This window comes from Herpailurus yagouaroundi, unplaced genomic scaffold (genome assembly GCF_014898765.1).
Source record: "Herpailurus yagouaroundi ecotype Mexico unplaced genomic scaffold, PumYag 29, whole genome shotgun sequence".
Classification (NCBI taxonomy): domain Eukaryota; kingdom Metazoa; phylum Chordata; class Mammalia; order Carnivora; family Felidae; genus Herpailurus; species Herpailurus yagouaroundi.
In genome coordinates, this window is record NW_024412377.1 from 39,787,440 (window position 1) to 39,814,842 (window position 27,403).

At 35.5% G+C, this 27,403-nt stretch overlaps 1 protein-coding gene across 2 annotated transcripts in view; it reads left to right on the forward strand.

Annotated features, from left to right (window-relative positions):
- NDUFS4 (NADH:ubiquinone oxidoreductase subunit S4) overlaps positions 1-27,403 on the forward strand; it is a 114,491-nt gene that overhangs the window by 38,654 nt on the left and 48,434 nt on the right. For both annotated transcript variants that reach the window (XM_040496879.1, XM_040496885.1), the window contains exon 2: positions 1,546-1,624. In XM_040496879.1, coding sequence (XP_040352813.1) covers positions 1,546-1,624 — 79 coding nt within the window. The remainder of the gene's footprint in view (positions 1-1,545; positions 1,625-27,403) is intronic.

Sequence of the window (27,403 nt, forward strand, 5' to 3'; positions counted from 1 at the left end):
AATTGGATGCTTAACTGACTGAGCCACCTGGGTGCCCTTAATTTTTTTCTTACAATATATAGATTTAGTTAAAAGGATTCAGATGTTTTTATTGTCATGTTATTCTCTTAACGATTTCCAGAGTAAATAGATTTTTTTTTTCCTTGAGAGAGAGAGAGAGTTGCATACAGGGGAGGGGCAGATAGAGAGGGAAAGAGAGAATCCCAGTCAGGCTCCACACCCAGCGGGGCTAGATCTCATGACCTGAGATCATGACCTGAGCTGAAATCCAGTCCCAGCTGTTCCCCCTGCTCCCAGAGTAAATAGATTTTTGAAAGTGCTAATTATACTACTTTAATTTAACAACCAGAACATATATTTTAACTATTTGTATAAAAATGTAAAATAATTTCCATTTAGATGTATTTCGTGAATATGTATTTCTGAGCAGGGTATTTAAAGTAATAGCTAATTATTAATTTTGGGAAATAACTGACATTTAAAAAAGTATATGTTCATAAAGCAAAAAAATCTTCTCTATTATCAGTTAATAATTATGCTATTAGTAGGTGGATTTTCTATAAAGCTGTGTATACCATAGCTGTTGAAAGTTGAACATGAAGTTTTGCATCAGGAATTAGTATTTATGTTGTGTCAGAATTATGGTGATTATACTTTATTTAAAACAGAAAGAACTCAATACTGTATATTCTATTGGTTTTGAAGTTTGAGTCACAATTGTAGGTGCTAACTTTCGAAAAAGAAATCTACATTGGATGGCTTAATATTTTGGAAAAATCTCAAATGCTAACTTGTCACAATCAGTGACAGCTCTGAAATTCATTAGTATAAACTACAGTGTGTACATGAAATTAAAAAAACCTGTTAGTTTTAAGTAATTTCTTTCAGGTGAGGTTTGGGATGATGCTAATATAAAGGAATTAGATTTGGTGCCCATTATATTTCTGAGTTAATATTTCTATTTTAACTATTTAGACTTTCTTCAGTTCTGTGAATGGGATATGGGACTAGACTAATAACTAGTTAACTAATAAACCAAACTGTTAGTTAACATGATCATACAAATCATTTCTATTTAAATTACTTTTGTTTTGAAATTAAAATGAAGAAACTTTTTATTTGTTAACATGATATAATTTTACAGTTACTTTAGGCCATTAAGAATATGATTGAGATTTTTCTTTTTCTTTCTGATGCCATCATTTAAGAATCAGTATTCCAGAAGAGATGCATTTTTCTTCCTGGTAGTGACAAACCAGCTACTGTAGACCCACAGCGTTCAGTACTTGTCACTGACAGCCTTTCTGTGACAGAGAGTCTATAGACTGACATAAAGTGCAGCCTGTTGTGAACTCCTAAGTGAGTCTGCCAGAAACTCAGCAGATAGAACTAATTGGGGAGGAAAGGATTTTTGTGCCTTCTCTTTCTTTCTGTTCTTTTTGTTTTGTAAGATAGATATTGTTAGTAGCTTGTTTATGTAAGATTTTTCTGCCTCTCTTTTCTCATTGCATGGATCATTTTTTAACTTAAAGTCTTGCACTGCAGGTCATTAAGCACTTCCACATGGAGGCTGGCACAGGACCCAGCTCGAGACGCACAGCTCATAACAGTTGATGAAAAATTGGTAAGAATTTTCTACTGTACACGGCTGTGATTCTGCCTTCAGGGTTATTTTTGTATAACAGCTTTTCAGTATCGTGTTCTGGGTTCTTCTAGGAAAATGATTTGAATTTAAATTTCTAGATTGTGTGTAAATTTTAAGAAGAAATTTTTATCACAAAAAGATAAAGACAATTTGTGTTAAGTGTAATACACAAATATTAAGTCATATAAAGATATTAAGAGGTTAAAATGGCAAAAGGCTTCATTTTTGTGGTGTTTATAAGTAACAATCAGAACATTTTAATTTAACAAATACAAATTGAGTATACATATGAATGAATATGTAATTTTTATTTTCTCAGCTACACTCCTGTTTAAATTGTAAGACACCAGGTGGTACCTAAAATTAAGTATATTGGGTTTTTATGGGACCAGTTATTGTATTGTTATTATATGTATATATGTACACACAAATTGCATTTCTACATTATGCCTGAGAGGTTACAACTAGCAACACATAATACTCTGTTAATCAGTAGCAGATAGAATTTTGCTAACTGTCACTTGTAAAATTTTTCAATGTGTGCTGTTACTTTAGATACAACTTCTTGTTTATACCTATATTTTAAAATAGCATACATTTTGTAAAGTCTCTAAGACTTATAAAAATGTGTAATAGTGTAAGCATACTTCTCATTTTTTATCTAGTTTACCATTGTCAAATGTGTGGGTATCTTTCTTAACTACTTTTCCTCCAATTGTACATTCTTTTATCACTCAGCAAAATTTAATTTTTCATTTTTTTAAACGTTTATTTTGAAAGAGAGAGAGAGAGAGAGAGAGAGAGAGAGAGAGAGAGAGAGAGAGAATGCACCGGAGCAGAGTAAGGGCAGAGAGAGTCCCAGGCAGGTTCCATGATCAGTGCGGAGTCTGACTTAGGGCTTGATCTCATGATTGTGAGACCATGACCTGAGCTGCTTAACAGACTGAGCCACCCAGGCACCCCAGCATAATTTAAATAATAGGTCACACTTAAAAATGATCTAAACACCATTTATACCATTAGAGATATTAACAGGTACATAAACAAATGAGTTAACAGACAAGGGACGGATAGTTTGGAAAACTCACATGTCAGGCTTAAGGCTGGTTGGTTTTATCTTTAAACTGTCTCTATCTGCTTGCTGACATTGCCATCATCCTGGTCTAGGCCAGCATCATCTTTCACTTAGATTGATACAGTAGTTTTTAAATTGATCTCTATAGATATTTCAATCTTCCTTTAATTCATTTTCCAAAGGATCATCAGAATAGACTTTTTTAACTGCTGTTTTTGTCACTTCTTGTGTGTAAAATCCATTGGTTTTCTTACTGACCTAGAAGTTAACATTAAAATCCTTACATGGTTCTTGAGGTCTTGCATGATTTAAGGCCTGCCTTCCCCTCGAGGTTTATTTTGTACCACTGTCTTTTATATTCTGTGCTCTAGCCACACCAAGCCTGGAACTTGTTTTCCTGTTTTGGGGCATTCACATTCCAATTCATTCTGCCTAGATGCTTTTCACCAATCCCTTAGTTCTTCAACCAGGGGCCATCTACTTATTCTTCAAATATTAGTCGAACACCACTTGCTTAGTCAAGTATAAAAGAAGTGAGAGAGGTCTGTGTGAGAGGAGGATGAATTACCCATGTCATGGGTTCATTAATTAACGATGGTACTGCTTGAATTTTTCCAATGACTATCTTCTAAGCACCAAGAGACTGGCTTCTTGTTCTAATATTATGGGGTTTACTCTCTATAATAAATTTTCAAATTTTATAGAGTTTATTAGTAATGCTTCTGAGTTCTCTTCTTTCTAGTTTGAAGAATGAGTGAGGTAGCAATCTGTTGTTCTAAACAAGATGCTGTGAATCCTACCAGAGAGGTTCACAGACCGCTTTGAGTTTTGCATTTTTTATCTCATATCAGTTGCATACTTTTTTTTTTTTAATTTTTTTTTCAACGTTTATTTATTTTTGGGACAGAGAGACAGACAGAGCATGAACAGGGGAGGGGCAGAGAGAGAGGGAGACACAGAATCGGAAACAGGCTCCAGGCTCTGAGCCATCAGCCCAGAGCCCGACGCGGGGCTCGAACTCACGGACCGCGAGATGGTGACCTGGCTGAAGTCGGACGCTTAACCGACTGCGCCACCCAGGCGCCCCTCAGTTGCATACTTTCAATGAATCTTGTTGCCCTGTGTAGATTTTTCTCAGCTTTGTTATGTCTTGAAGTGTATTAGTGAAAATGTCAGTATGGTATTCCAGCTGAAATCAATTCAAGTATTACACATAAATTATTCATAGCTATTGAAGTAATATTTGAACAGTAATTCAAACCTATAGGTAATTTTCAAACCTGAGGTTTAGCCATTGATTTAGGTTTATATTAAAATGCTGTATTAAGTACTCAAATAGGTAGCATAACGCTGATAGGGGTTTCAGTGTTCTTGTTCCTACACATTACTAGATGTTTCAGTTGATAGAGTAATGACATGACCACTGACTGAAGGGTACTTCTAGAAATATTGAGCAATTGGACTTGATTATATATGCATTTTGAATAAGAAGGATTCATTCCAAGACCCACAGTACATGCCTGAAACTATGGATATACCATATATGCTATATATGCTATGTTTTTCCTATACATACATACCTATGATAAAGTTTAACTTACAAATTAGGCACAGTAAGAAATTAACAACAACAATAATAAAATAGAACAATTGTAACAATATACTAATAAAAGTTATGTGAATGTGGTCTCTCTCTCTCTTGTGATGATGTGAGATGACAAAATGCTCACGTGGTGAGATGAAGTCAGGTGAATGATACAGGCTTTGTGATGTAGCATTTGGCTAACATTGACCTTTAGATATGTTAGAAGGACAATCACTAGCTTTCTTCTTCTTTCTTCTTCTTTTATGTTAGTACAAGCAGGGGAGGGGCAGAGAGAGGGGGAGAGAGAGAATCCCAAGCAGGATCCGTGCTGTCAGCACAGAGTCGCATGCAGGTCTCAATCTCAGGAACTGTGAAGCATGACCTCAGCCGAAACCGAGTCAGATGCTTAACTCCCTGAGCCACCCAGGCGCCCTGAGAATCACTAGCTTTCGGACTGTGGTTGACTGTAGGTAACTGAAACTGCAGAAAGCAAAACTGTAGATAGGGTGGTGTGGGGGTGGGGGATCATCTGTATATTAACATTAATGATAAGAATATTTCAAAAATGTTAAGTAAATGTAAGTATTTTAGAAGGAGATATGGAAGCAGCATTTTAACATGATATGTAATGTAAACCAATTTATTAGCTAAGTATACCATCTTCATTAACTGCTCAACACAAGATTACTGTTATATTTGTACCCGAAATTGGATGAAAGCTAAAATCTTAATGTAAGGTAAGCTAATTGGCCATTATCATGATTTCTATTGGATATTCTTATATAATGTATTAAAATTAATACAGGTGATAACCTATTATAGCCGAGGGCTTTAGCATATGGACTAAGCTTAGTTGAGGATAAATTTTTGTGGTTATTGTAAAATGGATCCTGGGAATTTAAAACCAGAGGATAACTTTAAATGTTACCTAGTTTTATTACTGAATCCAATTATTTCTCGTTTGAAAGATTGTTCAACCTTTTATTCAAGATAAATTGTATGGGGAAATCCAGTAAGTAATTAACTAGATAAAAGCTGAACTGTTGGAGGGTAAGGGTTGGGAACATGAAGGAAGACTTGTAAACTTTCCCCAAGACTGCCTTCTTGGGTAACTTCATAGAGTGAGATTTGGAAAGATAATTTAATCTTCTGTCCTTTTTATTAGACCAAACAACTTGTTCTCAGACTTCTGTTTTAAAAATTTCCAGTTAACTGGTTCTCATTTCTTTTGAGGTTACTCTTTATATTACTCATCAGCCACAATTATTAGAAAGCGATTTATTACTGAGAAAAAATAGTCTTTACAACAAATGAAGGTGGAACAATTGTATACCCAAATGCAAAACAAAACAAAAACCTTCATCTATACTGTGTACCATATGCAAAAAGTAACTCAAACTTCTAAATGTAAACTCATAGTTCTAAATGTAAAACTAGAAATTTTAAAACTTCTAGAAAACAATGTAGGAGAAGCTCTCTATAACTTTGTGTTAGGCATATATTTTATAGATACAAACTAAATCCATTTTTAAAAAAATTATGAAGTTGTGTTTCCTTACAATTAGAAATTTCTGCTCTTTGAAAGACATTGTTAAGAGACAGAAAAGACAAGGCACAGACTAGGAGAAAATATTTACAAAACATACCTGATAGAGGAGTTGTATCCAGACACTAAACAACACCTACAACTACAGGATCTCATGGTTGGTGAGTTTGAGCCTGTGTCAGGCTCCGTGCTGAACGAGCAGAGCCTGCTTGGGATTCTCTGTCTCCCGTTCTCTCTGCTTCTGTCTCTCTCTCTAAGATAAATAAATAAACAAAACATTAAAAAAAAAAAAAAACTACAGTGAGATACCACTATACCGTTATATACACCATACAGTATACATTGAATGGCTTAAAAAAATTGACCATACCAAGTGCTAGCAAGGATGCAGAGCTACTGGAACTTGCGTGCAGTGCTGGTGGGAATGCAAAATGGTACAGCCGTTTTGGAAAACAGTGTGGTAGTTTCTTACAAAGTTAAATATATACTTATCATATAACCCAGCAGTCCCACTTCTCAGTATTTACTCAAGTGAAATGAAATCTTATGTTCATATAAAATCCTTCATGCAAATGTTTTTAATAGCTTTATTTATAATTCCAACAACTAGAAACACCCCAACTATACTTCAGTATACCTATACAATAGACTTTTACTCACCAATTAGTAGCAATTGTGGGTGAATCTCTAGTGCATTATGTTAAGTAAAAGGAGCCAGACTCACAGGCTGCCTACTGTGTGATTCCATTTATTTGACATTCTAGAGCAGGCAAAACTCTAGGGACAAAAAATTGATCATTGGTTGTCAAGGTTGGGTGTTGGAGGAGGAATACATTAAAAAGGGCATTAGGAAATTTGAATGGGGTGATGTAACTATTCTATATGTTGATTATGGTGTTCTTTTTTAAAAATCCTTATTTATATTCATTTGTTTAAAAAACCCATGTAACTGAACACTTTAAAGGATTAATTTTATTGTTTATAAATTGTATCTCAGTTTTTAAAAAAAATATTTATTTTTGAGTAGAGAAAGAGAGAGCACACTTGTGTTCACAAGCGGGGGAGGGGCAGAGAGAGGGGGGAACACAGAAACTGAAGCAGGCTCCAGGCTCTGAGCTGTCAGCACAGAGCCCGACGTGGGGCTCAAACTCATGAACTGTGAGATGGTGACCTGAGCCGAAGTTGGACGTTTAACCGACTGAGCCACCCAGGTGCCCCATCTCAGTTTTTTTTTTTTTTTTTTAAAGATTTTTTTTTTCCAACTTTTATTTATTTTTGGGACAGAGAGAGACAGAGCATGAACGGGGGAGGGGCAGAGAGAGAGGGAGACACAGAATCAGAAACAGGCTCCAGGCTCCGAGCCATCAGCCCAGAGCCTGACGCGGGGCTCGAACTCCCGGACCGCGAGATCGTGACCTGGCTGAAGTCGGACGCTTAACCGACAGCGCCACCCAGGCGCCCCCCATCTCAGTTTTTTAAAACAGAGAAAGAGTGTTTCTTAATTTGGTCCTAATATACTTCTTTCTAACTAATATCCATTGGTTCAAGGTCTGCCCTATTATATAGGACATGCCATTTTTTTTTACATGACAGCCTTCTGTATACATGAAAACAGCTCTGGCCATCCTAAATCTGTGGTTCTCAAAGAGTGGTCTGGGCAGGGTGGGGATGGGGAGTAGTCCAAGACCCTTAAGAGTCCACAAATCAAACTATTTTTATAACTATACAAAGATTATATTTTCCCTTTTCACTGTGTTGACACTGACACTTAAGATACAGAAGCAGTTGTGTTACATCTGTGGTACTAGTCATTTTATTCCCTTTCTTGCATTCGAGATTAAAAAAAACAACTAGTTTGACTTAATGTCCTTGATTAATCAGCAAAAATTTTTAATTAAAAAATTTCAGTGCTGCAAATGCAGCCCTTTTTTTTCTTTTACATACACATCTTTTTATGTTCCATGTAACAAAACAAGTCGTACGCATAAAACACTTCTGCTGTATACCTAAGTTGTCTCAAGGCAAAGCACCTGTATGGTTGAGTTGCTTTTTCAAACTGAACCTAGCCACTTTTTTTCATGGAATACCTTTGAAGTAAAAAAACAGCAACAGATGACAGATGAACTATGGTTTTTTAGTCTTCAGTACATGGCAGACATTTTCTCAAAAGTTAACTTCAACAAAGTGTTTCCCATGATAAACTTCAAGCTTTCAAATGAAAATTAGAATTTTTGTAGAACTTGATTCTGCCACTGATCTGATTGAGCTTGACATCTTTCCATTACTTAAAGAGTGTTCTAATAGGATTGGTGGTAGTGTTAATGAATGTGATTTTTAAAATATTGTGTAATGAAATATGCTAACATTTGGAAGATCTGCATACTTCTATGAAATAGTATTTTCCATATGGCCAGTGTATTATTTTATAAAATCATGCGTGGGTAAAAGTTTCATGTAAAGTGCAGGAAAGAATAATGAATTTAATGTAACTAAGTGAAAAAATATTAAAGCTATTAAAATATTGCTCGCTTTTCTAATTACATATTTGAGGATAAATTTTCTTCATTTATTGAAACCAAGACAACTTAGTGCAACAGTTTGAATTAGGAGCAGATGTTAGAATTTAGCTGTCTTTTATTAAGCTGGATATTAGAGATTTTAAAAAATGCAAATCATTGCAACTCTTGGTTTTTGAAAAGGTAGTTATTTTTCATTATAATTATAATGTTATTTATGTAAGTATGTATTCAGTTTATTTTAAATTAAGTATATATTTTTCTCCATTTTATTTATTTATTTTTTTAACATTTTATTTATTTTTGAGACAGGGAGAGACAGAGCATGAACAGGGAGGGTCAGAGAGAGGGAGACACAGAATCTGAAACAGGCTCCAGGCTCTGAGCTGTCAGCACAGAGCCCGACGCGGGGCTCGAACTCATGGACCGCGAGATCATGACCCGAGCCGGAGTCGGCCGCTTAACCGACTGAGCCACCCAGGTGCCACTGTTTTTCTCCATTTTATTTTATTTTTTTTATTTTTTATTTATTTTTTTAAATTTTTTTTTTTTTAACGTTTATTTATTTTTGAGACAGAGAGAGACAGAGCATGAATGGGGAAGGGTCAGAGAGAGGGAGACACAGAATCTGAAACAGGCTCCAGGCTCTGAGCTGTCAGCCCAGAGCCCACTGCTGGGCTTGAACCCACAAACAGAGAGATCAGACGTGAGCCGACGTGAGTCGACCTCCGATGCCCAACCGACTGAGCCACCCAGGTGCCCCTCCATTTTAATTTTTTTTATGGTGAATATCTAGTTACATTTCACATAAGTGAGACCTCGTTGGGGTCTCAGTAATTTTAAATATATAAAGGAGTCCTGAGACCAAAATAATCATATCCTAAGTCTTTTCTGGGTTAAACATCCTGAGGGCTTTGATTCCTTTCACATGAGTTCCAGTTAATTCATCATCTTGATTACTTTCCAGTTTGACCGAATCCCTTTTAAATGTTGCTGCCAGGATTTCTTATGATACTCCAGATGTATGGTGCAAGGTATGGCAGGGATTATCCCTATTCCTTTTAGTCTTAGCAGTTCTAGTAAGGAAACTCAAAATTTAGGTTCTCATACTTCTTCCTTAATGTGGATTTCATGGAGAACTAAAACTCAGATCCTTTTTTATTTGTACTGTTATCAAGTCATATTTCTTTCATCTTAAATATATGCTGTTTTTATTTTCAACTAATATTCTTAGATGAGCTCAAACAGCATGTTCCCAAGTGAAGCTTAATTTTTTTCTTTCTTCTTTTTTTTGCTATCACATCTGCCAGGCAGAATTTAATAAAGTGTTTTATTCTGGGCATCAATTGTATATTGATAACATGTTTCCTATTTTTTTTTAAGACATAGAAAGTAGAGGGGAAAGTGGCATTTTCTAATGTAAAGAATGTATTCAGTAATTTTACAACTACACAGTGTTGCCATCGTTAGAGACAAATCTTCAGAGAATGAAGTTGTGATTCCTGGATTATTGTTAATAATAAATTTTATACCAGGGCACATGGTAAGTTTCTAATCGGTCAATCTTAAGAATGTCTTTCTTGTTCGTTGTGTATAAACTGTTATCTTTTTCATTTACTAATAAATGAATTAGTAAAAATTTAAATATAAGAAGAGTAGATGACAGCATTTAAAAATAATCTTGTCAATTTATGTAGAAGCACACTGTTTAAAAAAAAAAGCCTTTTTCTGGGTTGCATCATTATTATTTCCAAATATGAGATATTTCCTACAAATAATAAGGAAAGCTTGCACATGGTTGTTTGACCCTTCGTTTTTGTTGCAGGAGTTGCTGTGCCATGGAGGTTGGGGGAGAATGTCTTTGCCTTTGTGCTTTATTAAGAGAGTGACTCTTCGTGTTTTATGCCACCTCACCTCCCATCTCCTTTCAGTACATTTGATGAAAACCCAAGTCCCATCAACGTGCTGTCTTTCTGTATTTACTTGGAGTATAAAAAAGAAGTTAAAGATTTCTCTTTAAAGATTTTGAGGAGGTGCTCCCTCACAAAATAACCAAAGCATACATTAAGCCTTCATAGGTGTATTTTTTGTTTATTATTTTTATTACTTTTCTTACCTCTTTTAATTTTTTCCCCAGATAATTCTGATTTTTTTATTTTTTTAAATTTACATCCAAGTTACTTAGCATATAGTGCAACAGTGGTTTCAAGGGTAGATACCTTAATGCTCCTTACCCATTTATAGCCCATCCCCCCTCCCACCACCCCTCCAGCAGCCCTCTGTTTGTTCTCCATATTTAAGAGTCTCTTATGTTTTGTCCCCGTCCCTGTTTTTATATTATTTTTGCTTCCCTTCCCTTGTGTTCATCTGTTCTGTGTCTTAAAGTCCTCATATGAGTGAAGTCATATGATATTTGTTTTTCTCTGACTAATTTCACTTAACATAATACCCTCTAGTTCCATCCACGTAGTTGCAAATGGCAAGATTTCATTCTTTTTGATTGCGGAGTATTACCTCTTTTAAATACTAATTCCTGGTTGTCAGAATTGTATTAACTACCTACTTCTATAGTTAAAATTTTAATACAGAAAGAAAATACTTTCATAATATGTAAGAATTATTTCTATTTATTAATAGAAGTGAAATGAGCTTTAATAGCTTGTACATTAGTATATTCTGTAAAATTATGTTGGCTGCCACCTTTCCTTCAGTTTTCATTTCTTTATTCAATAAATACTTATTGGGCACTTAGTGTGCCAGGCACATGTATAAATTTGAGTGGCTTGTTTTCTTTTAGATGCTTATTTTGGTTAAAACCTATTAAGCACCACCTGTTTTAAATCTTACAAAGGTATTATGGTTAGTTATACATGCATCCTCAACACAAATGCATATGAAAAAGGAAACTTTATTTAGCAGTCTATTATACAGCCTCAAATCGGTGGGGTGAGGAGGATGGCTGTCATTTCTAAGCTTTTACTTGATAAATTACAATACACACTATTAATGTAAAATCCTAATGTTTTAGAAATTTTAAGTAGTCTGTATTTATATCTTTAAAAATAACACGTGCATGTAGAGTCACTGTTTGAATGTTACCAGTTTGTTGTTTTACTACCTGAGGGTTTCTTCCAAAGAGCAATAACACAGCAGTTAAAGCTTTGTTACTTGCTGATATTTGCAATATGTAATTGCTATTTGATTAAGCACATGGTATTAGCAGCACACTCAATCAACTGCATGATAATATTGCCGTTTTAGAATGTCTGCAAACAGCAACAAGCTATTTAATAGAATTTTTTGTCACTTTAATAGGTTTGAAATTTTTTCGTTGCTTGAACTCTAAGAAATTTGTAAAAATGAGTGATTTTTCAAGTCTTCAGAAATAAAACAATTATGTTTGCTACACAAGTATTTGTTTTATGTTGTTTTCACCTCCTGATGTACTAACAGTTTATAGATGAAAATTTCTTATAAGTCTGCAAACTTGAAATAAAAATGAGTCATTAAGAGGTGACCTGCACAAAAAGATAAACCTAAGTTAAAGGCTTACATTTGCTTTGACTGCTTGCTTTTTTGGTAGGGGTGGGGGAGGTCAGTTTTCTTTTGGTGAGATTACTTCTGGTGCATGGCAGCGCTATCTCTGCTAGATTATTGGAAGGACTAGTGTCTGCAATTGGGGTTATACAGCCTTCTAGCATCTCAAGTGTCTGTTTTGTCTGGACTTTCCTCACGCAGCATTCTTGTGCAAAAATTTCAAGGCTTTAGTCTGAAGCACTGGGTCAAAGGATATGTCTCTTTGAAGGGTAGACAGGAGTTTTTTATGTTTTATTCACTAAGTAGTATTTCATTTTACATCAAAGAATAGCAGCCTTTGAGAACCTTCCATGGTGGCAGTTTAGCATGTGAGGTTTTTTTTCTTTAAGACTTTCACTAAATATGGAGTAATGTTTCTTCATGTTTTTTAGTCTACAGATGCTTATTTATATTTTTGTATTTAGATGAGACTATTAAAATAAAAAGAGAAAAAGCACTGACTAAATATATATGTTAGTTTGCAATATAGTTTTATGTTTTAAAAACAACTATAGTGTTTTTTTTTTTTTACAATGTACTTCTCTCTGTGGTTTCACACTATCCATGAGCTACTGAAAAAGATTGGTGAATAGCCTTTAAAATTGTAGCAATATTATTGCTTAAAATTCTAAAGAAGTAATGACTAATGATTTTGGAAGTGTAAATTTTATAGTGAAATAGCCATTCTTTAGTTTGCCTTTTTTCAAATACTGTGTGTGTGTGCGTGTGTGTGTGTGTGTGTGCGCGCGTGCGTGTGTGTGTGTGTGTGTGTGTGTGAAAGAGAGAGGGAGAGAGAGAGAGAGAAGAAAGGGAGGGGAAAAGATACTAATTTTGAAAAATATGAAAAACTCAAGTAATGAAAAATGTTAAGATTTGGTATGGCTTAGAAGTAAATGTTGTTCCTACACTTTTGGGATAGGTTAATCAGTGAATATACTTTGTACCAAGAATATTAATCACGTAAATGATTGCTTAAATGTTTAGAAGGCTATTAAGCCGCATTTAGTATTCGTATTGCATGACATATATACCTTAGTATGTGGACTAATATTAAAATGGCTTAGTTTTATGTTGATAGATAAAACATGCTCTTAAATTACTGGAAATTTAAATAGAATACATTGATCATTTAAAATAAAAATATATCTACTCATTAATATCATTAATTTTAAAACAACTTCAGTTAACTCTTCCATTTAATATTGAATATTGATTAAAACAAGTCAGATCATTTATATGGTTATTTTAAATAAAATTATATTAAGTACATAACTTTGTTGTCTAAAATATACTCCCAATTAAAATAAGTTACTTTCAGATATTATATTATCAAGCTATATGAAACTTGTACTTATTAAGTACTTACAGAGGAAATGGATGTTAATAGTAGTTTTTATATGCAGACAGGAACCATTTAAATTTAAAATAGAGAATTATCTTTCTATATTAAAATTGTTTAAGGAACAAAAGATCTTTCCTCTACAGTATTCAGCCATCTCTATTATCTGTGATTCTTCAGCAATTAAAGCTGATTTATTTTCCTCTTTGTTCCTACTTGGAATACTTGAACAATGCTGGAGAATTGAAATGACTGGAATGTTTTATCTTTCAAAAGCTTTAAAGTTCTATGTACCAATTAGCAAAATACAGTAAAGGTTTAAACTGTTAATAGCCACAACATCTTTAATGCATAGATCTGTAGTATGCTAGCGCTGTATAACAGTTCTCCATTGTATGTCTCTTTTAAGGAGAGTAACTGTGTCAGTTCTTTTCTTGCTTTACTACCTGCTGTGTATGGAAATTTTGTGTAGTACTTGACACTTGCTTTCACGAATTTAAAATTCTTGCATGTTATTATGTAGGAGCTCTGGCTCTCAATAAAGTAGAATTGATAATATTTTATTTGTTTGGATTTTAATTAAGATTTTTGGGGTCATATTTTAGAGATTATATAATTTATATGTCAAAATTACCTATTTTTCTTTAATGAATTAAAGGTGCATAAGCTGTATGTTATCTCCTTGGAAATTGCTTGTCTAATTTTATTCCTTTGAATATAATTGAAAAGAATCATCAGTGTTTATGTCAGAATATGTAGTATATGATGTTTTATATCCTGTGTTTGAATATAGGCGGGTTGCTTGGTGGTTGTTTCTTTGGTAGTAGAAAGAGTATTTTGTTTTTTAGTTACTGTTTTTTTAATTGGCCTACCTACCAGATAATTTCAAAACTTAAGAATTCATCCAAATATCTGCTTTAAACTTGTTAAAGCCTCATGTTCATCATCTTACAGTAAGTTCTTAAAGAAGGCAGGGGTGAGAGAAAGTGAAAAAAATAGTAATATCTTTTGGTGACACTTTTTTTTTCCTCTTTAAATCATGTATTTCGAGAAACAGAATTAGAGCAAAGGGAAGGAGAATGCAGACCTCAGAATTTGAGACTAGCAAACTTTGATTCTGTTTCTGTGTTCAGGCTTTCTAATTTTATGTGACTTAGTCTGTACTAATTCTAACTCTTCAAAATACCACTTGCAAGCTTGCAAATATCATTCATGTTTTATGAGATGAGGACATTTAAAAAAGGGTAGTGATATGGAACCCTTAACTGTATGTAGTGTACTGTTTTCACAAAACTCTGCTTCATAAGGCACACTTTTCAAGAATATATAAATAAGCTTTTTGTTCCATTCCTGTTTCATGTTTAATACTTCTTTCAGTGTAGAGTATATCACATATTAATAATTGAGTGTTTTTTTAAATTTTAATGCTTCCACTAGAATAGGTATAAGAAATGATCTTGGCTTTCTCTAAAAAACATATACGACATATGTTGGGCCGAGAACACTAATGTAATTTTAAGAACTGAGGATCTGATTAGTGTACAGATTTGTATCTATTACAATGACTACTAAGCATATATTATTATAGTTAAAGTCTGTCAATTAAAAAGATTTTTAAGGGGTGCCTGGGTGGCTCAGTCAGTTAAGCAACTGACTTCAGCTCAAGTCACTATCTCACAGCTCATGAGTTTGAGCCCCGTGTTGGGCTCTGTGCTGATAGCTCAGAGCCTGGAGCCTGCTTCGGATTCTGTGTCTCCCTCTCTGTCTGCACCTCCGCTGTTCATTCTCTGTCTCTCTCTGTCCTCAAAAATAAATAAACATTAAAAAAATAAAAGATTTTTAAGCCTAATTGAGTAGTTTGAAGTTTGACATCCGAGAAATTAAAATAAGTTCCTAGTTTAGTAAGCATTATGATGTATTAAACACTCAAATATGGCTGACATGGCCTATGCCTAGAGTGTTTAGAGATAAAACTATTCTAGGGCTACGAGTTTTCAACTATAACAATCTGTAGTTATTTGTGAAGATTCTGCAAGGGATTTATTTTTACTTGTCTCTTATAATACAAAATCTTACTGTACTTTTTTATTTGTTTAATCCATTTTTAAGTGTATATATATATATAGCACCACTGTTGAGCACCTATGTAGTTTGAGCATTTAGCCATAAATATGGAACAACATTGTTGCCCTTAGAGCTTATATTCTTATGTATAAGCATATGCCAGCTTTCTAAATAATTAAGGTACTTTCATAGATTAATGAATGTTACAGAAAAAAATGAAAGGTGATGGGATAGAGAGTAACTGGGGAGTGGATGGGCAAAAAAGGGGTTATTTGTAGGGCAATCAAAGCAAGCCACTTTGAGAAGGTATGATATATGAACTAAAATCTGAATGATGAAAAGGAGCCAGCTATGTGAGAATCCAAGAACCTACCAGGTAGAGGAAGAAGCTAATGTCCTGAAGTGTAAACCAGCTGGTAGTAGTCAAGAGAAGGAGAGCTGTGACATAATGAAAAGGGGGAGAATTAAACTCAATGAGGTAAAAGAGGTAGGCAGGGACTGCATCAGGTACAATTTTTATGTTCATGGTGAGAAGTTTGAATTTTATTTTTATCTTAATTATAATGGGAAGTCATTATAGGGTTTTAAGTAGGAAAGTGATTTTATCTGATTTACTGATCAAAAGAGCTTGGGAATTACTTGGCTTTTATGGTTAAAGGTCACTTGAAAGAAGCTCAAAGAAAGTGGTTAGTTTGTTGCCTTTTTTATTCACTCCTAAGTGAATAAAACTTTCCTAAAGTTTTCTACAAGTGATTAGATTTTGAACAGCCATTTAAAAAAAGATCCTGATTGGGGTGCCTGGGTGGCTCAGTCAGTTGGGCATCTGACGCTTGATCTTGGCTCAGGTTATGATCTCTTGGGTCCATGGGGTCAAGCCTCGGTACACTGACAGCATGAAGCCTGCTTGGGATTCTCTTTCTCCCTCTCTGTCTCTGTCCCCCCCCCTCCCCCATCTCTCTCTCTCTCTCATTAGATAGATAAGCATTTAAAAAACAAAAGATCCTGGTTTTTGTCTTTACATTTTAGATTTTACATATGGTATAACAATTCATTGATGCTTGATTCTTGTATTCTGTATTTTCTGAATTTGAAATGCTTTTTGTTAAAGATCTTATTGGGACCTGAAATAATAAATTCATCTCATTCCTCTAATTCACCACTCTCCCTGGTCTTCCCACACTCGCCCCACTCCACCCCTAAAAGGGGAGGGTAAAGTAGAGAACCGTCATCACTGTGAAGGAAAATAAATGAACTGAGCTGCTGTCCACCAAGTAGGTGCTGACAAAGCCCCAAATACATTTAAGTTTCTGTTCCTTGCTTCAGCTGGTGGCATGGGCAGGTGGAGATGGTTGTCTGTCTTCATTTTAATTTTGACTTCTTTCTGCCATTCCTTTCTTCCTCTTTCTGTCTGCTTTTTTGAGATTTGTCTCTCTCTCTCTCTCTCTCCCCAGTGTTTGTATAACTATTTCCCTCTGTCTTTGTAACTCTGTGTTCATCTTTTGCTGACTATGAATCTGACAGTCATCTTTTTCTGACTGCTTGGTTTCCCCTTCACCCCTGTCAGTTTCCCCTTTCAGCAGCCTTTATAAAACTATAAAGGACTTCATCATTCCTTTCCTTTTCCTACCCCTTTTGTCTCTTTTACTCTTGTTCTTCCTCCCTTTCTCTTCATTTTTCCACATTTCTGTTACTTTTGTCCTTTTTATTCTTTCTTTACTTCTTCTCCCTTCTCTCAAAATCCTGGGAAAGCTATGTCAGACCTAGAGAGGAGAGACAGAGATGGCCCCTACCCTCTAATAGCTTTTCTTCCCTCATTGCCTTATTTCCCCCCTTGAGAATATATAGGACTTTTGAAGACATTTACTAATTGGAAAAAGAAACGCCATGATTTGTACATTATATTACTTGAAATTTTCACCCTAGTGAGAGACTTTGGGATACTAGAAAGAGTATGGACTGATTTTATAGCTACAGCATTAGGTTTTTTAAATCCCTTCTTTAAGCTGTAAGACTTTGAGCAAGTTATTTAACTTCCTTGTCCTTATAAAATGAAAATGACTTTTCAGATTTGTTTTGCAAGTTAGTTGGAGAATACATTAAATAAGAGGAGATATAATATTTTACTTACTTCATCATTCAATAAAAGCTCTTTTCCTCCCCCCCCCCCCCCTTTTCCTATGTGGAATTGTCTGAAGAGAGAAGCAAACTGGAATGATGTTTGTTATCCTTAACTGAATCTCAAGTAATTGAGAAAACTACTATTGTGAGTCACATTTCTATTCAGACACTAGGGGATTTTGGAGCAAAATATTGACCTCAGTTACAATGGTTTTATGTTAATATATTAGAGGTGTTTGTTTGTGTATGTATGTGTGTGTGTAGTTAATGATTTTTGTTATGTAACTTCTCTATTTCTAACAGCCTTTTGCATTTTACTAAATCATCTTTGATATTACTATCTCATTAGTTTCTGACAATCGTTTGACAGTCTATACAATTATCGTTTCAATGAGAAATTTCTTTAGTCACTTATGACCTATTTTTTTTTTTAAGTTTATTTATTTTGAGGGAGAGAGTGCATACAGGAGGGGCAGAGAGAGAGGAAGAGAGAGAGAGAATCCCAAGCAGTCTTCGCAAGGTTAGCACCGGCAAGGAGCCTGATGTGGGCCTCCTTGTGGATCTTGAACTCACAAACTGGGAGATCATAACCTGAGCGAAATGGGCTTGATCACGTGATGCTAAGATCATGACCTGAGCTGAAATCAAGAATCTGATGCGCAACCGTGGAGCCACCCAGGCACCCCTATAACCAGTTTTTAATGGGAACTTTAAACTGTATTACTCCAAAGAAGTTTCTGAAGGCCTTAATTCATTATACGTTCTATTCAGTTATTAAACTATATGTAATTTTAAAACTTTACTGATTTTAACTGTAAAATATGCACATTATAGAAACATTAACTTGGAAGTATAAAAGTACAAAGAAAATTAAAATCATCTTTAATTTGAGTCTTGGTGATATTACTTCATTTTTCTATGAATATTTAAACACACCAACCATATTTATATAGAACACATCATGCTTCATAATTTGATGTACTATTTTTTTTCATTAATGCATACTGTGTTTGCATTATATTTTGAATATCTTTAAAAGTATTCAAAAGCACTACGGTGCCTGGGTGGCTCAGTCACTTGAGTATCCAACACTTGATTTCAACTCAGGTCATGATCCCGGTATCATGGGATCAAGCCCCCCATTGGATTCTGCACTTAGCATAGAGCCTGCTTAAGATTCATTCTCCCTCTCCCTCTCCCTCTCCCTCTCCCTCTCCCAGTGCCCCTCTTCCCTACTTATGCTCCTTCTGTCTCTGTCAATCAATATTATTCAAAAGCATAATTGTAAATGGATGTATAGTCTCCCATTGTATGGCTATACCATAATCATACCTATTGTTATACTTCGCATTATTTAAAATTTTTCACAATTACATACAATGCTAGAATGAACAACTTTACACCTAATTCTAATCTTTGATAGCATCTTTATTTTAGGATTGATTCTATGAGTTGAATTACTAGATCAAAGGGGTTAATATTAATATTTCAAATATTTTTTGATACCTAAAGATAATACAGGATACTTCTAGAGGTTACTAATTAACTCTATATAATTTTAGAGGTGTGGCTCTTCATAGCCTTTTTTTTTTTTTTTTTTAAGCATACATGGTCCAGTTCTGTGGATGCCTTTCAGAGTCTGACACATGGGTATAACAAATTCTAAGAAGTGGAATACATACAAGTAGAAAACAGTAAAAACACCTTTAATATTTTAATGCATTTAAAATATTTAAATGCATTGAAAGTACTTCAAAGCTTAGTACATCCTGAGGATCAACATTATGAAGTTAGCTATCATTGTACTATCAATTCATGATATTCAGGTTGATGAGATTTCTATCATAAATATACGTAAAATGCATAGCAATTAGTACTATTACTACTGTTATTTTATAATGCATTATAATGCATTTGTTATATAAAGACTGTATCTGAGGAAGTTATGAAGCATTCTCCGTATTTTACATGTCAGTCTGTATTCTTTCTTATTCTTGTTATAATGCCTTTCCAGAACAATGCAAGCTAATCCTTTAAAAAATGTCTACAGTACTTACTTTGTCATTTATTTGGTGAACTGTGTTAATATTGATTTTTTATTTAATTTATTGTAGTCAGAAACACACTCTGAATTCAGTTTTGAAATTTCTTAAGACTTTTTTTTTTTTTAATAGTTCAGAATGTCATCTGTCTTAATGTTCCCATGTATACTTGGAAAGAATGTGCATTTTCTAGTTTTGGGGTTTGGTGTTCCATAAATTTCAGTTAAGTTTTATGTTGGTATATAGAGTTCAGATTTTCTTCATCCTGCCTAAGAATTTTGTTTACATCTTTTGTCCATTACTGAGAGTAGTGTTAACATCTCAAACTTTAATTTGTCTGTTTCTTATGTTAGTAGTTCACTTTTTTGCTTCACTTATTTTGAAGCTCTACTGTTAGATGCATAAACGTTGAATGTATAAACACTGAAGAGTGTTATGTGTGCTTAACAAATTGATGTTTTTATCGGTATGTAAGGTCCCCCTTTTCCTGGTGCTAATCCTTATTCTGAGGTCTATGTGGGTGACATTAAACAGTTGCTCCTTTCTTCTTAGTTTTGCATGGTGCATCATGTTTCACTCTTTTACTTTTAACCTGTTTGTGAGCTCATGTTTTAAGTTTGTCCCTTGCACATACATATATTTGGCTCTTGCTTTTATTTTACCTAGTTTGTCTCTGCCTTTTAATTCCCATTTGACTTTTTTCCCCTTCCTTCTGTCCTCCCTCCCTCTTTCTTTATTTCCTTCCTTCCTTCCTTCCTTCCTTCCTTCCTTCCTTCCTTCCTTCCTTCCTTCCTTCCTTTCTTTCTCTTTCTTTCTTTCTTTCTTTCTTTCTTTCTTTCTTTCTTTCTTTCTTTCTTTCTTTCTTTCTTTCTTTCTTTCTTTTTCTTTCTACTTCACCCATTTCTTTCACTCTAGCCCCCCATCTCCGACAGTCACCAATCTGTTCTCTGTATCTATGGGCTTGGTGTTTTCTGTTTTTTTTGTGTGTGTTTTGCCTTTTTTTTTTTTTTTTTTTTTTTTTTAGATTCCACACATAAGAGAGATCATGCAGTATTTGTCTTTCTCTGACTTATTTCACTTAGCACAATTCATGTGAGGTCCATCCATTTTGTTGTTAATGGAAAGATGTCATTCTTTTCTATAGCTGAATAATATTCCATTAAATATATATACATGTTAATATGTATATATGCACACACACCTATATGTGTATATACAAACCATACATACATACCACAAATTCTTTACTCATTCATCCATTGGTGGACACTTAGGTTGTTTTTATATCTTGGCTATTATAAATAATGCTACAATGAACATGGGGGTGCATATATCTTTTTAAATTAGTGTTTTTGTTTTCTTCAGATACATACCCAGAAGTAGAATTGCCGATAGTTTTACTTTTAAATAAATAGTAGCTTTATTTTTAACTTTTTGAGGACCTTCCATGCTGTTTTCTACAGTGACTGCACTGTAGTTTACATTTCCACGAACAGTAACACAGGTGTTCCCTTTTCTCCACACCCCTACCACACTTGTTATTTCTGGTCTTTTTGATAGTAGCCATTTTAACAGGTGTGAGGTGATAGATCATTGTCATTTGATTTGCATTTAAAATCCCTGATCACTGGGGCGCCTGGGTGGCGCAGTCGGTTAAGCGTCCGACTTCAGCCAGGTCACGATCTCGCGGTCCGTGAGTTCGAGCCCCGCGTCAGGCTCTGGGCTGATGGCTCAGAGCCTGGAGCCTGTTTCCGATTCTGTGTCTCCCTCTCTCTCTGCCCCTCCCCCGTTCATGCTCTGTCTCTCTCTGTCCCAAAAATAAATAAACGTTGAAAAAAAAAATTAAAAAAAAAAAAATAAAATCACTGATGATGTTGAACATCTTTTCATGTACCTTTTGGTCATCTGTATGTCTTCTTTAGAAAAATGTCTATTCAGTTCTTCTTCTAATTTTTTAGCCAGATTTTTGTTTGTTTTTTTTGTTTTTGCTATTGAGTTGTATACATTCTTTAAATTTTTTGGATATTAGCCTCTTATCAGATATATGATTTCCAAATGTATTCTCTCATTCAGTAGGCTGCCTTTTTCATTTTGTTGATGGTTTTCTTTGCTGTGTAGAAAGTTTATAATTTGATATAGTCCTGTTATTTACTTTTACTTTTAAATCTGAAGAGTCATTGCCAAGACTGATATCAGGGAGCTTACTCTCTGTATTTTCTTCTAGAAGTTTTATGGTCTCAGGTCTTATGTTCATATCTTTAATCCATTTTGAGATAATTTTGTGTATGGCATAAGATCATAGTCAGTTTCATTCTTTTTCAGCAGTTGTCTAGTTTTCCCAACACCTTTTAGTCAAGAAATTGTCCTTTCTCCATTGTGTATTTTTGACTCTGTTAAAAATTAATTGACCATGTATGCATGGGTTTATTTCTGGACTCTATTCTGTGACATTGGTCTCTATGTGAATTTTTATGCCAGTGCTGTTGCTGTTTTGATTACTGTAGCTTTGTAATATAGTTTAAAGTCAGGGTGCATGATTCCTTTAACTTTGTTCTTTTTCAAGAATGGTTGGCTATTAGGAGTCTTTTTTATGACTGTTTGTTCTATTTGAGAAAACTGCCATTGGAATGTTGATAGGAATTGCATTGAATCCATAAATTACTTTGAATGGTGTGGACATTTTAACAATATTCTTCCAGTCCATGAGCATGGAATGTCTTTCCATTTATTTCTGTCTTCATTTTCTTTTATCAATGTCCCATAGTTTTCATTATACACGTTTACATCCTTGGTTAAATATATTCCTAGATAATTTTCTTTTTAATGCTATTTTAAATGAGATTGTATTCTTAATTTCTCTTTCTGATAGTTTATTATTAGTGTGTAGAAATGCAGCAGGTTTGGGGTGTCTGGTCGCTCAATCAGTTAAACGTCTGACTTCAGCTCAGGTCAGGGTGTCATGGGTTGTGGGTTTGAGCCCCTAATTGAACTCTGTGCTGACAGCTTGGAGCCTGAAGCCTACTTTGGATTCTGTGTCTCCGTTTCTTTGACCTTTCCCTGCTTGTGCTCTCTCTCTCTCAAAAAAAAAAAAAATAAATAAAAACATTTTTTTTAATTTATAAAAAAAGAAAAGAAATGCAGCAGGTTTTTGTGTGTTGGTTTTGTATCCTGCACCTTTGTTAAAATCATTTTTAGTTCTGGGGCGCCTGGGTGGCGCAGTCGGTTAAGCGTCCGACTTCAGCCAGGTCACGATCTCGCGGTCTGTGAGTTCGAGCCCCGCGTCAGGCTCTGGGCTGATGGCTCAGAGCCTGGAGCCTGTTTCCGGTTCTGTGTCTCCCTCTCTCCCTGCCCCTCCCCTGTTCATGCTCTGTCTCTCTCTGTCTCAAAAATAAATAAACGTTGAAAAAAAAAATTTAAAAAAAAAAATCATTTTTAGTTCTAATATATATTGTTTTAAACATTTATTTTTGAGAGAGAGAGAGAGAGAGAGAGAGAGAGATCGTGAATGGGGGAGGGGCAGAGAGAGAGAGAGAGAGAGAGAGAGAGAGAGAGATCCTGAGTGGGGGAGGTGCAGAGACAGAAGGAGACACAGAATCTGAAGCAGTCTCCAGGCTCTGAGCAAGCTGTCAGCACAGAGCCCCATGTGGGGTTCGAATTCACAAAGCATAAGATCATGGCTTGAGCCGAAGTCCGACACTAAACCAACTGAGCCACCCAGGCACCCCTAGTTCTAATATTTTTTGATGGGATCTTTTGGGTTTTCTGTACATATAATACCACGTCATCTAAAGAGTGACCATGTTATTTCTTCCTTTTCAATTTGGATGCCTTTTATAGCTTTTTCTTGCCTAATTGCTCTGGCTAGGACTTCCCATATTAATGTTGAACAGAAGTGGCAAGAGTGGGCATCTTTGTCTTGTGTCTGATCTTAAAGGAAAAGCTTTCAGCTTTCCACCATTGAGTATGTTGACTGTGGGCTTGTCACATGGCTTTTATTATGTTGAGGCACATTCCCTCTAAACCCACTTTGTTGAGTTTTTATCATAAATAGATGTTAAATTTTGTCAGATGCTTTTTTTTGCATGTATTGAGTTGATCTTATAATTTTTATCTTTCATTTTGTTAATTTCTTTTTTTTTTAATTTTTTTTTCAACATTTATTTATTTTTGGGACAGAGAGAGACAGAGCATGAACGGGGGAGGGGCAGAGAGAGAGGGAGACACAGAATCGGAAACAGGCTCCAGGCTCTGAGCCATCAGCCCAGAGCCTGACGCGGGGCTCGAACTCACGGACCGCGAGATCGTGACCTGGCTGAAGTCGGACGCTTAACCGACTGCGCCACCCAGGCGCCCCTCATTTTGTTAATTTAATATTATCTCTGTTAATGTGTAATTTCTACCTTTTAATTCCCATTTGATTTCCCTCCCTTCCTTTTGCCTTCTCCTTTCTCTTCCTTTTTTCTTCTCTTCTCCTTTACTACCTTTGTCATCATGATTTTAGATTGAATACATTTTTAAAAACCCATTTCATCTCTCCTATTGATGTTTTATCTCTACCTCTTTTTTTAGTGAGCCCTTTAGGGATTATAGTATGCATTCTTAAGGTTTTATATTCTGCTATGAACTAGTAACATATCACTTTACATATAACCTTGAAACAGTGCTTCCATCTGTTACGCTAGTCCTTTGTGTTAATGTTGACATACATTTTCTTCCCAATATAAGCCTCATAGTAAATTATTAATATTGTTTTAAACAATCAGTCATCTTTAAAGAAATTAAGAAACAAGGAGAAAAATCTTTTATATTTACCCACTGATTTACCATTTTTGGTGTTCTTCATTCCTCCATATAGATAACAGATTTCCATCTGGTATCTCTTTCATCCTGAAGAACTTCATTTTAACATATCTTATAGTGCACATCTATTGGGACAAAATGTCTTAGTGTTTGTGTATATGGAAATGCCTTCATTTTGCCTCTGCTTTTGAAAGACTCTGCTTTAGCTCAGGCTGCCATAACACCATAGACTGAGTGGTGTCTATAACAAATTTATTTTCTCATAGTTTGCGAGGCTAGAAATATAAGATTCAAATGCCAGCATGTTCGTTTCCTGTTAGGATGATCTCCCAGGCTTGTAGATGGCTGCCTTCTCACCTTGTCTTCCCATGGCGAACAGAGAGAACGAGAGCAAATGTGAGTGTGCAGGCAGGCATGAGTGAACAAGTGCTCAGGTGTCTCTTCTTATATAGGCACTAATCCCTTCATAAGAACCCCACATCTTGATTCATCTAACTCTAATTACTTCTCAAAGGCCCATCATGTTTCCAAATGCCATCCTATTTGGGGTTAAGCCTTCAATACATGGGTTTGTGGGGCAGAGGGACACTGAATGTTACAGACATTCTGCTCATAACAACCTTTTCACTGGTTATAGAATTCTAGGTTGAAGGTTTTTAACACTTTAAAGATGCCATTCCATTTTTTTTTAAATTGTGGTAAATACACATAACACAAAATTCACCAACTTAGCCATTTTTAAGTGTACACTTCAGTGGCCTTAAGCTTATTTACAATGTTGTGCAGCCATCACCAGTGTCCATTTCTAGAACTTTTTCATGGTCTCAAACAGAAACTCTGAATCCATTAAACATTAACTCCCCATTACGCACTTCCCCAAATCTCTGGTAACCTTTATTAGGCCTTCTGTTTTTATGAATTTGCCTATTATTCGTTCTTCTTATGAGTAGATTCATGCAATATTTGTCCCTTTGTTACTGGCTTAATTTTTACATAATTCTTATGTGTCAGGATTTTACTTCTTTTTAAGATTATCTAAGTTGCATTGTGTATATATACGCTACATTTTGTTTATTCATTCATGTCCATGTTGGTGGACAGTTTGGGTTCTTTCTACCTTTTGGCTGTTGTGAATAATGCTGCTGTGAACATGGATGCACAAATATTTGTTCCAGTCCCTGCTTTCAGTTGTTTTGGGTATATGCCTGGAAGTGGAATGGTTGGATTATATGATAATTCTATGTTTAACTTTTGAAGAACTGCCATACTGTTTTCCACAGTGCCTGTACCATTTTCACATTCCCACCAGCAGTGCATAAGTGTTTCAATTTCTTCACATCCTCATCAACACTTACTTTCTGTGTTTTATATAATAGCCATCCTGATGGGTGTGAAGTGGTCTCTCATTGAGGGTGTCATTTGCATTTTCTTAATGACTAGCGATACGGAGCATCTTTTCATGTGCTCGTTGTCCATTTGAATATCTTGAATATTCAAGTATTCACATTTTTTATTTGGATTGTTTTTTGTTGTCTTTTTTTTAATAAATATATTCTGAATATTAATCCCTTATCAGATACATGTCCTGTGCACAAATGTTTTTATTTTGATGAAATCCAGTTTATTTTGCTTTTGTTGCACATGCTTTCGTTGTCATATCCAGGAAGTTCTCCTTAAATTCAGTGTTATGGAATTTCCCCCCAGTGTTGTGTTTTCTTTCTTTCTTTTTGTTTTTTAAATTTTTTTAACGTTTGTTTATTTTTGAGAGACAGCCCACTTGCGGTGGGGGGAGAGGAGGGGGAGAAAGAGAGAGGGAGTCACAAAATCCCAAGCAGGCTCCAGCTCTGATGTGTCAGCACAGAGCCTGGCGCGGGTCTCTAAACTCACAAACCACGAGATCATGACCTGAGCCCAAGTCAGTTGCTCAACGGACTGTACCACCCAGGTGCTCCAACCCCCCTCCCCACTCCCCAGTGTTTTCTTAGGAGTATTATAGTTTTAGCTCTTACATTTAGGTCTTTGGTCCATTTTGAGTTAACTTTTGTATTTGCTATAAGGTAAGATTCCAGTTTCATTCATAGGCATTTGGATATGCAGTTTCCTTGGCTTTGGATATGCTTTCTTCATTGAATGGTTTTGGTACTTTTATTTTCCCCCCATCTAACCTTCCCAATAATTGTGTTGTAAATGCCTTTCTCATGTTTCCTATAGAGGTGTTGCCAGCCAAGATAAGGGAGAATTAAGGGTTGCACATACAGACAAGAATTAGGTTTGAGACATTTAATTTTAGTCTCAATAAAGAAAGAAGGATTACTCTGCCACAGAGAGGTTCCAGTTCCAAGAATTTTGACCTGATGGAGTAATGTAGGTGGTGTATATATAAAGTGGACAGGGCCCAGGGAATGGATGGAGACAATTATGACAGAAGTGACTGGTCAGAAAGCAGGTGTTTTCACATTTTGTGAGCTACAGTATAGACCCTAGAGCTGCCTCATTTCCTCTCCTCCCCTGCTCCCCACACCTGGTTAGTCCTTCCTAGAAGCCCTTGCCGTGGCCACTTGGGCCCACTACAACTCCTGCTGCACCTGAGCCAGGGTCTTCTCTGTAGCGCGGTCTGCTGTTCAGGATCCCAGAGCTGGGATTTGTATTGCTTAATTTCAGCTCTGATATAGTCCAGCCTCTTTCCCACTGTGTGGCCCAAGCTTCTCCCGTCTCCTCTTTGACCAGCACAGGACCCAGAAATTTAGAGACCATGTTGGACCGAACCAGCAGGGCCAATTCCTCCTTAATGATATTATTTTTATTAGTTGCACCTCAGGCTTCTGCTGCCAAGACATGGATTTAAGTCAGGTCCTTCTGTAGCTGCTGATATCTCCACTTCTCCCTATAGCTTCTTCTGGATTAGTTTAGCCATGGCAGGGATGAAGGCCTGCATGGAGTTGGGAGAGGGGCTCTGGGTCTCATACTCTGGAAGGTACCTGAACTCGCCTTTCTGCCTGACATTCTCCCTTCACTATTAATTGAAGTATACCAGTCTTGGCCTCTTGTTGAAAATCAGTTGACTATATATGCAAGAGTTTATTTTGGGGCTGTCTGT